This window comes from Talpa europaea (genome assembly GCF_964194135.1).
Source record: "Talpa europaea genome assembly, chromosome: 5".
Taxonomy (NCBI): domain Eukaryota; kingdom Metazoa; phylum Chordata; class Mammalia; order Eulipotyphla; family Talpidae; genus Talpa; species Talpa europaea.
Genome location: NC_140071.1, coordinates 87,043,092 through 87,056,788, shown reverse-complemented (window position 1 = coordinate 87,056,788; position 13,697 = coordinate 87,043,092). Strand labels below are relative to the sequence as shown.

Genomic DNA, 13,697 nt, shown 5'->3' with positions numbered 1-13,697 from the left:
TCTGGTGAATTCTCTCACCCTCCAGTGCTTCTGACTGTACCCAGTGCATGTATAAACAAAACAAACAAACAAGCAAAACAAATAAATAAATAAATAAACATGCCTCTATTAAAAAAAAAAGCATTAAAAAAAATAAAAACATTGTCTTATAAAGTAGTGAAACAGAGGCATGTGTTGACTAACAATTATGCTACTTCATTTGTATCAGTCTTACAGTGTAATTTCCTTTCAGAGCCTAGCAATAATTTAGCAGTTGTGCCAGAAATATTTTTTCTGTGTCTTCAGTAGGAATTTTGAAGATGTTTTTATTAGGGATATTAAATAATCACATTAAAACATGTATTTTCCCAAATCCCTATATTCTTTTGTAAAATACTTAGGGAAATACATGTTTATGATCTTTCTCAAAAATTTTGTTTAACTCCCCCACTGATTTCGGTGGTCTTCTTTAAACTTAAAATTTCCCTTAAATATGTGTCATCTTGTTTTATTTAATGGCAAATGTAATGTTTCCACCTTACTAGTTGATAATAATATCATTCTTCAAAAGTAATTTATCTATTCATGGCTTGGTAAAATGTGAAAAGAATATCCAACAACTTGTTTGCTCACCAGATTACTATATAGAGTAGTTTACATCTTTCCCATTATGACATAAAGTTCTGATTTACTCATTAAGTATATACTTTGGTATTGAATTTTGCTTGTCAGAATATAGTGATCACATATATATCTACTTCTCTGTTGAATCTTTTCCAGGTAATTGTCTTACATACTTTTGTTTGTATGTCCATACTGTATTTTTGTTTTCTCCTCTTTTTTAATGTGTGTTGTCATCTTTAATATTTACTTCTTTTTACATTGGCATGAGCGTTAATTTATTCTTTCTTAATTATTGAAATGAGTTAGTACTCTATTGGTTTCTCTTTAATTTTCAATTCAATTGTTCATCTTCATTTCTTTGGTATATTTTCATTTCCTTTGGCAAATTCTTACATTATACTTTTATAAAATGTCACATGTTTATCACTAGGAGACAAGGAGACAACACAGCTACATACTGAATCTGAATTGATAACAGATGCATGGTGACTGAATGTTCACAGACTTTGAAAGAAGCAGTTTGTGTTCATCACTGATCATAATGCATGTCTCTAAATGTGTATTTGAGGACAGAAAAGCTAGCATAGTAGTCTATACTCAAGCTCATGATTGGTATACCATGTTAAATAAATTACAATTTTTAGCGTTGATTTGTGATGACTAAATCGTGTAACTGAAAACTGAATATTAGAATCAGTTAAAATGGGTGTTAATAAATATTTATTTAGATTTACTAGTTATCAGGAGGCTATAAATTAAAGCTGCACTGTGACACCACCATACTCTGATAGAAATAGCTGTGGTAGGCAAAATTCCAAGGTAACATGATGCTAGTCTTCGGTAATTTTCTTCCACTGGGAAGATTAGAGGACATCCTTACTGTAATTATGTTTTGTTACATGATAAAAGAGATTTTGCAGATGTAATTAAGGTTGCTAACTAGCTGACTTTGAGGTAATTAAGAAGGGATAATTTGTGAGCCTAACTTAATCACAAGAGCCCTTAAAGAGCAGAGAACTTTTTCCCACCTATTAACAGAAGAAGAAATCAGAGAGATGTAAAGCATGTAAGAACTTCAAAAGGGATGTTCTACATTGCTGAGATAGGCCTTTGGTCACTGAACTGTTAGTAGCTTCTAGAAGTTGAGTGGTGTCTGGCCAATCACCAGCATGATAAAAGTGACAGAATCCTACAACTTCAAGGAACTAAATTCTGATAAGGACCTAAATGTATTGGATTCTTCCAGAGATTCTCGATAAAAACACAGCCTGACTGACAAATTGATATTGGCCTGTTAGACCTCATAAGAGAACCTAATTGACACCATCGGTACATTTCACTTATAAAACTGCGATAATAGATAGGTATTGTTATAAGTGGCTAAATTTTTGTTAATTTGTTATGCCGCAGTAGAAAATCACAATATTAAAAATTAAAAAGAAAAAAACTGGCAAAACCATGTTTGTATAGTTATTGAACAATTGAAATTCTTATTATTCTGTTTTGGGAAATGCAAATTAGTACAATCAGTTCAGAAAACAGTTTGGCAATTATCGACTGAAACGGAACATAAAACATGAACATATCCTAGGAGAAATTCACAAACTATAAATCTGTTTGTGAATCAAAAACAAAAAAAGTACAAGAAGAATCAAAAACATTTTAAATAACTGTAGACTAGACAAAAATTCCAAGTGTCCTTCACTAATGAAATGTGTGATATATGTACTCTACATTCATTCAATGGAAAATTACCCTTAGGAGTGAGTAAACTACTGTAATAATGAATGAGTCTTAAAAACATATATTGAATGGAATAAGTCACCCATGACAGAATAGATACACAAATAATATGACCTCATTTGTATAAAGCACACAAATAGGCAAATTTATCTGATTTTATAAGTGATATTAACAGTGGAATTTGGAAGCTACAATAGTGATTAGGAAATGCTATTAGGGTGTTATTGATGCTGTATAAATTGATTTTGATGCTAATTAAATATCAAGTGTTCATATAATAAAGTAGATAGTTAATTTCACTTAAAGTTCTGTGCACCTCTCATTCTTAATTTTTTTTTTCAATGAAGTACTCAAAAATGTTGGCAGACCCCTTTCCACTTGTGGTTCAAGAAGAATTGCCTCATTGCCATAGAGTGTGTGAGTAGAAAGTCTTAGAGTGGAAAATGGTAATTATGGAAAATGATAATGATGACTAATGTTTTAGTTGAATTGTCTCTTCCATTTGACTGAGAATTTATTAAGGTAAAGTGAGAATAGTCAAAAAATAATTTTGATTTTTACAATTATTTTTTCTAATAAAACAGTTTGCCGGGAGGACTCATACCACTCTGTAGTCTCATGTGCTGCTGTAGTGCTCACTCCCATGGAACCAACAATAGAAATGAAGAAAAGAGAGGAGCTAAAATTTCCTGAATCTTCAAAACAGTAAGTTACTTATTTAATTTTTCAGAGCTTTGTTAAACTAGATAATTAATCAAAGTGAGATTGCTAAGAAAGAGTGATTTAAAAGAAATGTGTTTGTACTACTATGCTGAGAGAACAGAGAGTTTGTAAGTTAAAATAATCACTCTGTCTTATGTTACCTCAGTGAATAACTTCTGCATCTTATAATTTCATGTGTTTGAAGTATATACCATTCAAGTTTCATTTTGTGACCTTAGGGACATGGGTGAGGAGGCTGAATCACTTTATTTCTTTTGCACTGTGATTGTGAATGCACTGTCCTTGGATTAGTCTTTTTTCATTGTAGGCTTCAGTGGTCCAAAATATGAGTTTTTCTTAAAATATCAATCTTAGCCTATAGTTTCTTTGTACTTTATAGATATTAAAGAAATTTTAACTCATTTCATTATCTAAAATTAAAATTTATACCTCTTAATGTTTCCATAGTTTTGTCTTTTAAGCAGGTCAAATTTTATTTAAATTTAAATTTGATTTTATATTGATTAAATACTAGATTTTTTTATAATGCCCAAAATAATTAAATTCTTATGTGGGCCTCCCTGGTGGTGCAAGGGGTTAAGACGCAACCTGTGAAGCTATTCGCAGCCACTGCAGCATGAGTTCTATCCCTGGCCAGGGAGCTACCCACATGGCACAGCAGACGTCTCCTGACTCACAGGCTGCTCCCCTCAGCAGTGTATTTCAGTCAATCTACCTGTTCTGTTCCCGGCTCTGTCTCTGGTGAATTCTCTCACCCCTCACACCTCTGGCTTGGACCCCAGTTCTTGTATGCATAAATACATCTTTAAAAAAATAAATTCTTAAGCAAGATACATGTGCTTGCAATATCAAACTAATTAGGATTTTTTCTTTTTTTAAAGATTTATTTATTTTATACAAGAACCAGGGTACAGACCAGATGCTTGGGAGGGTGAGAGGATTCACCAGAAACAAAGCAGGTAACAGAACAAGCAGTCTGAGGAAATACACTGCTGAGGGTAGCAGCGGGCTAGACAGGAGAGATCTGCTTTGCCATGTGGGATTCTCGCTGGCTGGCCGGGATCAAACCCATGCTGCAGAGGCTGCAGACAACTTCACAGTGTGGCACTCTACCACCTGTGCCACCAGGGGGCCCAACTAAGATTATTTCTAATTATACATTTAATAAATGAGAAAGCAAAATCTGATAATTGCCAGCAAAAGTAGGGCTGTTTCTGCCTTAAAGTCTTATGTTGGAGAAAAGGGGATGCATAGTGTTGCCAAGGATTGTTTGTTGACTACAATGTGAACCAGGTGGGAGCTAACCTTGATATACCTATTATACCTATTATTTCCCCCCATTGCATTATACTGGATCATCACTTTGTGTCATACTTGCTTGATGTCTTTCTACTGGATATGCCCCTGAAACAGTTTCCTGAAACATGATAATATCTGATACTCTGAAAACAGTTAGATAATATCTTAATGTTCCTTTCAAATAGAGTACTATATATATTTCATTGCATGAAGATATTCAGTATTAATGTTCTCATTACAGAGAAAAGAAATACTAACCAATTCAGTAAACTATGATTCTAATTCCATTTTAATACAAATTACGATGGAAAATAATTTAACTGTTCTTAACACAATGTAATTTTTAGTTCCAAAAACCATTTTTCATATAATAGGAGGTAAGTCATATCTCATATATATACTAATTGAATTATATTGGAAAATTCAAATTAATTTTCTTTCACTATCTAAGTTAATGTAAGTTGCATATATGATTAAAAGTTGGATCTTAAAATTTTAAAATTATCTTTCAATGATTCTGTTTAAGCTATAGTGTGGACTTGCTAATAAAATGTCTTCCCCACTCGCAGTGTTTAGCTACTTCATAAATATTCTTTCTCTATTCTGAGGTATGATTTAAAATAGACATTTTCCCGTTACCCTATATCTACTCTAATATCCCTCTATGTTCTTTGAATCTTCTTTTTATTTCACCATTCCCCTCTATAATATCACATATTTATAATATTATATCATGTTTTGTTACTCTGCTCACTTTCTGAGTCAGAGAGAACTTGTTTAAAAAAATCAACATTACCAGTGACTTATAGATATATATTATTATCCTGAGCTTTCTTCTGAATACAAGTATATTTAAAGTTGATCCAACTTGCCTAGGTTTCCTACCAGAATATTACACTAAATACATTTTCAGCAAATTAATGCCTCCTCTAGTCTCTTTAAATTGTTCTTTTCAACTTATGTAAAGTCACCATCCTTTTATTCTCTTGAAATCTCAATATGTTTTCTCCCTCACATTTTACATCAATTAGATATTGCTTGCTTGATTTATGTGCTATCATATATTACTTACCACTTGAGCTGATGTGAAAAACATATGCATACTATACTTTATTTTCTTATATTCAGCTGTGGTATGATAAAGTCATTAAAATAGTGGTAATCTATCAAATGGAAATTAAATGCCCTACATACCTCATACTACTATTCTGAGAATGAAATAGTAGGTGTGGATATAGGGCAAGAACGTACTGTAGGTACAAAGAGACAGTGATTAGTTTAAAATTCTTGTTCACCAATGAGAGAAGTTCCAGGCAAATTTGTTTCAGAAAAAATAAAGGGTAATTGTTGTTCTTGATGCATGTAATTTAAAAGGGGTAGACGTTTACTCAGTTATGGTTGTGTCTGGTACTGGGTCATTCTTTCCATCTGTATCTCTTGTTCTGTTTCTCCTATAGTTACTATTTTCAGGTCTTCTGATGGTGGCATTATTGCCTTCAGCAGTACCTTGTATGGGTTTTTCTATCTTTTCAACAAAATACAAGATGGTGGAAAGAAATTGTTTCTCTTTCCATTTAATCAAAATAGAAAAGCTGAAGTTTGAGTGTCATTGATTTTGACTAGGTTAGCTTCTTTGACATGGCTATTTTGAAGCAATTGTTTTGCTCAGCAATATTGGATGATATAATTAATTAGAACCAGGTTATGGACAAACAGTGGAGCAGAGTATGAAGTTGATCAGGGAAAGGTGATTAAGGACTTAAAAAAGATAGGAATAGAAGATAAAAGAAGAAAGGAGTAAATGCTAGTAAGGTAAATAATGGGTCTTCAATGTAGATAGTAGTGCTCTTGCTGTTAGTGTTTTTATTTTCTTAAAGATGGCTTCAAGAGTGTTATTTTTCACATACTTGTTGATTATTTTTGTAACTTTTATGGAGGTAACAATATTGTATAACAGCACACAATTAAAGGAATTTGTTCACACCTCTTACCACAGCACACTCTCCCTCCAAAGCACCCATAAATCATCAACCATTGTGTACCCTCCTACCTTTGTTCTGCAAACTCATACCTCCCCACTCTATTAGCGTCAACTCTTCAGTCATTTATAGGGCTTACATTTGTTTGATTTTGTCTGTTCCTTTGTGTTGTTTATCTATATTGATTGCACATAAGGTGAAATCACCCTATCTTTTTCTTCCTCCTTCTGACTTATTTCACCAAGCATAATATTCTCCAGTTCCATCCATGTTGTCATAAAGGCAGAATTCATTGCTTTTTATAGTTGAGTAGAGATCCATTGTGTATATACATCAAATCTTATTTATTCATTCATCTCTCTTTGAACACTTAGGTTATTTCTATAATTTGACTATTGTAAATAGTGCTGCAATGAACATGAAAGGTCATTTTGTGCCTTCAAATACATGTTTTTGCATTCGTTGAATAAATGTCTAGGGGTTCAATTGCTAGAACATATGGAAGATCTAGTTTGAATATTTTGAGATCATTCCCACCAACATTTTATCAGGGTTCTCTTTTTTCCACATCTCACTAATATTTGACACTTGATTCTGTTTTGTTGTTGGATAATTCTTAACAGGTGTGAGGTGGTATATCGTTGTGGTTTTGATTTGTATTTATCCAATTTAAAGTACAAATTTTAGTTAGATATAAAATGCCTACAGTTAGGTATGATTTATTGATATATCTTCAGCTATATGAGGATATTAGTTTAATTATATTTGTATTGATGTATCATTTTAGAATATAAGAAATATATTGTCACTGAGTTATTTGTGTAATAATAATAATAATAATAATAATAATAATAATAATACAAAACTAGCCGGTGACTGTAAATAAGAGGCATCCAGTGAGGGCACTGAGGGAGGGGGAGGAAAAGGGATCAAAACAGGGGACATAAGAGTACAATGGACTATGGTCATAGTTCACCAGTGAACGGGTAGTGGGAATATTATGGCGAATACACATTGATGTAAAAGATATAAATAAACAGGGCCTCCCTGGCGCAGCAGGTTGAGTGAGGTGCTGTGCAGCTGTCTGCAGCCTCCCCAGCGTGGGTTTGATTTCTGGCTAGCCAGGGAGCTACCCACATGGTGCAGCAGACCTCTCCTGTCTTGCCCACTGCTCCCCTCAGCAGTGCTTTTGGTCAGTCTGCCTGCTCTGCTTCCTGCTCTGTCTCTGGTGAATTCTCTCACCGTCCAGTGCCTCTGGCCTGTACCCCCATTCTTGTATAAATAATTCTTTTTTTTTTTTTTTTTTTTTTTTTTTTTATAGAGGCATGCTTTATTTATTTGTTTGCTGGTTTGTTTGTTTGTTTTGTTTATACATGCACTGGGTACAGTCAGAAGCGCGGGAGGGTGAGAGAATTCACCAGAGCCAGAGCGGGGAGCAGAGCAGGCAGAAGGACCGAAGTACACTGCTGAGGGGAGCAGCGGGCGGCAGGAGAGGTCTGCACGCCATGTGGGACCCTCCTCCGGTGGCCGGGGAGCAGCCGGGGATCGAACCGGCGCCGCAGAGGCCGCGCGCAGTTTCGCAACCCAGCGCCCAACCGCTGCGCCACCGGGGAGGCCCTAAATAATTCTTAAAAAAAAGTTATAAATAAACAGATGGATTATATTTAAAAAGATTATAACTTCTATGGCCACAATAACAAAAAAGTAAAGAAACTGGGACTTCACTGAAGTTCATTGACTCTTCAAAGAGCACTTCATTCAGGAAGTTTGAAAAGGCTTTGCCTCAGACAGTGGAGTTTTGAATTTCTGTTTGTGTGTGGCTGCCTCTGGGTACTCCCTCCTACTCTGCATTTTCAGTCTCCAGTTGACCTGGGAGCTCAGCTCAAGGCTTGCTCAGATAGTGTTTGATAAGCCTAAAAGAGAAAGGTGATTTTTTTTACCCTTTCCTTTTTACTATGAGACCAATTTAACCATTTAGCCTCAGTTTTATTAACAGTGATTCACTTTGTTGCTATGTGGATGGTTTGTTGAACTTCTGAAAGGGCACAGATGCTGTCATTTGGTACAAAATGCGTTATTTCTAAGAAAGGTTAAAATGAACCTACTTTAGGTTCCTAAAGTATACTTATGACTTTTAATTCCATGAACATTTTTTTTTTTCCCTAAAGGAATAAAGTATGTTAGATTGGGAAAAATTTAAGTACTCTCTAATCTCAGTATAAAAGTTGTTAACAGGGCCTCCCTGGTGGCACAGTGGTTGAGAGCTGGGCTGCAAAGCTCCTCGCAGGCTCTGCAGCGCTGGTTCCATCCCCGGCCACTGGCGAGGGTCCCACATGGTGCACAGACCTCTCCTGCTGCGGCCGCTGCTCCCCTCAGCGGTATGTTTCGTCGGTCTGTTCTGCTCCCCGCTCTGGCTCTGGTGAATTTTTTCTCACCCTCTGTGCTTCTGACTGTACCCAGTGCTTGTATAAATAAATTAAAAAAAAGAAGTGTTTAAAAAAAAAAAAGTTGTTAACAAACACTAGCTTTCCTAGAGATACATCAATGGATAACTTTCCTTTGATAACTTTCCTTTACACATTTCAGGGGATATATTTATGCTTTCATGTAGATGTTTATTCATTAATGCATGTAAAACAGCTAATCCTTTTTTTTAAGATTTATTTATTTATGCATACAAGAACTGTGGTACAGACCAGAGGTGTCGGGGGGTGGGGTGAGAGGATTCACCAGAGACAGAGTGGGGAGCAGAATAGGCAGACTGACTAAAATACAATGCTGAGGGGAGCTTTGGGTTAGACAGGAGAGGTCTGCTGCGCCAAGTGGGTAGCTCCCTGCCTAATGGAGGATCGAACTCTGTGCTGCAGAGGCTGTGGATAGCTTCATAGTGCTGTGCTTAATGCCTTGTGCCACCAGGGAGGCCCCCAGAAAACAGCTACTTCTTGAATATTTGTTTTCATCTTGAGATTTTGCTTGGGGCTGAGCCTTTTTGAATTGAAAAGCAGTTGCTTTTTTCATGAAACATATAGTACAGTCAGAAAAGGAAATATTAATTGATTAATTGCATCAAGAATTGCAAGACTGTAGATGTGATAATAATCTAGTATGGGCATTGATGTTATTTGAAAGTTATTAAATGAAAAACCAAACAAAAACTTACTACCAGAAAGAAAGCCTGTTCAAATACTTTGTAATGACAGAGAGCAGGAAGAAATTGAAAGTAAGCAGGTTAGAGTAAAAGGAAGCTTCCGGTGACATGAAGATTTGCTTTTTAGAAAATGCATTTGAATTTCTATTTCATTTTGTTTTTTTTCTTTTATAAAAAATGTATTATTTTTGGGCCTCCCTGGTGGTACAAGGGTAGTTAAGCAGAACACTGTGAAGCTATCCACAGCCTCTGTAGCACAAGTTCGATCCCCGCCAGGGAGCTACCCACATGGCACAGCAGACCTCTCTTGACTCATCTGCTGCTCCCCTCAGCAGTGTATTTCCTCAGTCTGCCTGTTCTGTTCCCCACTCTGTCTCTGGTGAATTCTCTCACCACCACCCCTGTCCCCTAGTCTGTATGCATAAAGAAATAGATCTTTAAAGGGCCTCCCCTGTGTGGCGCAGTGGTTGAGCGCTGGGTTGCGAAGCTGCCTGCAGCCTCTGCAGCGCCAGTTCGATTCCCGGCTGCTCCCCGGCCACTGGAGGAGGGTCCCACATGGCGCACAGGCCTCTCCTGCTGCCCGCTGCTCCCCTCAGCAGTGTACTTCGGTCCTTCTGCCTGCTCTGCTCCCTGCTCTGGCTCTGGTGAATTCTCTCACCCTCCCTCGCTTCTGACTGTACCCAGTGCTTGTATAAATAAATAAAAATAAAAACAAATCTTTAAAAAAAAGTATAATTTTTCATTGATGTAATGTTGCTTTGCAAAACTGTATATCATTTATGAATATGGGTTCACACCTCTTCAGATATTTTTGTTACCACTTCATGAACTCCACCAAAACACTAATAATCTTCCAACATAGTCCACTGGGCCCCCTACCCTCATGGTTCCCCACAACCCCCTCTCCTTCTGTTAGCCTCCATTTTGTAGTCAGATTTCTAGTGTTTTGTTTTGGCTTAATTTTGTCTGTTTGTTTGTATTTATATTCCACATGCGTGAAATAATCTGGTGTTTTTCTTTCCACTTCAGACTTATTTCAGTTATCCCCTCCTGTTGCATTCATGTTGTAAATAGATGGAAGGATTTTATTTTTTTTAATAGATGAATAGTATTCTATCTTGGTGTTTTATAGAGAACAGATTGGGTATAATGGGGTAGTGGTGTGATGGGGCAACTTGGGAAAGTTAATTTGTTAGCATTTCTTCCTGACTTCAAGGTAGGTGGTTTCACCATGAAAGCTTGAAATCAGCAAAGGTGGTTATACTTATACCATAGAAATTGGCAAACCCACTAAAACCGGGTTTTCCTTCTTCTTGAGAGCCAGTTAATTATTTACCAACACACCAATAATTGGAGATCAGGCTGAATGACTAGTGAGACCATTTAAGAGGTTGCTGACAGCTGGACTGGGGCTTGGCATTAGAGATGATGAATAGGAAAGGGGAACTGAATTAATATATATTTTATAATCTCAGCTAATTAAATATAAATAAACTAAGATTTATAGTATATTACCAAGCACTTTTAAAAGAGATAAAGATGAAATGTTATCTGTCCTATAATTATAATTATGATAAAATAATATTGTGACAATCTTAATACATTATTTCAAATGAGTAGTAGTTTAGTCAAGGGAAAGTTTTGATATTCTTTTAATTTATATTGAGCATTGTCAATGGAACTATTAAAGTGGGAAATATATATATGAATCTGAATAAAATTCTTAATCATAGTCTCATTCAAATTACATATAAATATAAATGTGTATTTACATACACATTTACTTACATAAAATATTGTGATAATTTACTAATAATTTTCTTCCTATTTTTGATTTCTAGCCTTCATTTGCCCTCTGCCCTAAAACCCTCTCAATTAAAAAATAAAAAGGTCAGAGACTTGTATAATGTAAGTGTAAAGTGGAATTTTACCACTTGTGTCCTGTAATCAAGGCTTTCTTTTAGTTGACCTTTTTTTTTTTTCTTTAAGATTTATTTATTTTTTTTATACAAAAACCAGGGTACAGGCCAGATGCATGGGAGGGTGAGAGGATTCTCCAGAGACAGAATGGGGAACAGAACAGGCTGATGAAATACACTGCTGAGGAGAGCAGCGGGTAAGACAGGAGAGGTCTGCTGCGCCATGTGGGACTCTTGCTGGCCAGCGGGGATCGAACCAGCGCTGCGGAGGCTATGGACAGCTTCACAGTGTGGCACTCAACTGCCTGCGCCACCAGGGGAGGCCCTAGTTGGCCTGTTTTTCAGATTCATATTGTTGTTGCATGTGTGTGGTCAATGCCCTTTCATTAGTGAATATACGTCATTGTGTTGCCGTGTGTTTATTTTTTCAGTCTCATTCTCTTTTGTTCACATGTTGCAAAGTAACTGAATTATGGAACCTCAGGGCTCTGAGTGTGCACAGAGTGGTCATTAAGGTCATCTTTACCAAACCACTCCCTACACTGCATACCTAGTTTTTTTCTCACTGCTCAGGAAGTAGTTGCTCAGCTTCTATAGGCAAACCTCCAGTATTAGACAGCTAATATCTTTAGAGGGTATCCTGATCTGTTCAGCAACCCTTTTTTATTTGCAGCCCAAGTCCACCTACCTAAATAATCTTCACAAAGGATCTAGTTCTCATCATTCTCCCCACCGTAGGCCTTGGGAATCCAGGAGGCACAGCATTACTTACCAGGCAAATGTTTACCAGGCCAAAATGCTTATTGCTTCAGATAATTATTTTTGTTGGTGTGTAATGTTCTATAGTGAATGTATCAAAGTGAATTTCTATAATGTGCTTATTAATATATGCATGGTTTACAATGTTTACTTTATAAATTGTCTGCTGTGAACCTTCATAGACTCTGGGAGCTGGTGTTGGGTATGGGATGACAGATATGTAATGTGCATAAACCATTACTTCAACACAGTATTAACTCATTCTCTAGGGGTCCTTATTGTCCACACCCTTGCCCATACTTAGCCTTGAAAGGCATTATGCTTTTGCTAGTGTTAAAGATATAAACTGCCATCTCCTTGTGGTTTTAATTTACATTGAGATATTTTTAGTGTTGTTAACAAAAACATCATTGTATGCTTTATTGTACGTTTTGTTTCCCGGTCTGTAAATTGCTTATTCATATTTTTCATCCAATTCTCCATTGGGTGTTTATCTTTCTCTTATATTAAATTGGAGAAGCTCTTTGCATATGCTGATTTCCAAGCTCAAGTTGCTATGTGCATTATAAATCTTTCTTCCGGTATATGGACAGTCTTTAGTATGTTGTGACTTTTAACATGCAGGATTTTTATTTGGAAAGAAAACAGGTTAAATATCAGATATGTACTCTAAAATGTCAATTATTTTGAGACCTTGACCAATTCAAGGGTAGAAATAGCTTCAGAGTAGATAAATGGAGAGATTTCTTTGGACAGAGCTGGTGATCAAATATGCATCTCCTTCTCAGCTTTCGGAGGAGCTATATTTGGGAGGAGTAATTTTGTAGCCGCAACTCTAGGAATGGGGCTTCAAGAGAATCATTAAGAGTTTCAAATGTGTTATCTGTAGTTGGAAACACAAAGAGAATTATGCCTGAAAAAACTAATGTCGACCATAGTTTGGAATCAGACTCCTGTCAAGAAAACCTAGAGGGTGACAATGGGGTGGTAAAGAAGGGGTGCAGACTATGAAAGCAGAATTATTTTGAACCGTCAGAGTGGTTAGAAAAGGCACATTTTTTTTTTTTTTTGGTCTAGAAGACAAGTACTACAATAAATGAACTGAGGAGAGTAGCCCAGAAAGAGACCCCTGAAGAGACCACCTGTGTGCGCATCTGACAGGTCCAGAGTTTCTGTGATGAAGCCTAGGGTTGGGAGCAAATGGGGGATAGACTAGGAGTTTCATCAGTTAAACTTTGTCAATTGTTGTCTCTCATGAGAGGCATTTGAATTACTTCAACAATACCTATTTACCTTATTGGAAGAAATAGTCTCATCAACCACTATTAAATTATGAAATAAAAACTCATGAAAGTTGATTGTTTATAGATTTCATGCATTACTCAGGAAAGAGTGAAATTTAAAACCAAATAAATACCCCCCCCCCCAGAGAAAACACTGAGTGTTGTTATTTCATCTTTCTGGTGTTTATCACTCCTTAGTTATAAGATCTAGTCCCTTGTGCAGACAACCTGCTATGTCAAA

The 13,697-nt window shown here is 36.2% G+C and overlaps 1 protein-coding gene across 2 annotated transcripts in view; it reads left to right on the top strand.

The window, feature by feature from the left end:
* Positions 1 to 13,697, top strand: part of CCSER1 (coiled-coil serine rich protein 1) — a gene marked incomplete at both ends in the record, with an annotated part of 1,131,842 nt that overhangs the window by 130,059 nt on the left and 988,086 nt on the right. For both annotated transcript variants that reach the window (XM_084233722.1, XM_084233723.1), the window contains one exon: positions 2,931 to 3,051. In XM_084233722.1, coding sequence (XP_084089848.1) covers positions 2,931 to 3,051 — 121 coding nt within the window. The remainder of the gene's footprint in view (positions 1 to 2,930; positions 3,052 to 13,697) is intronic.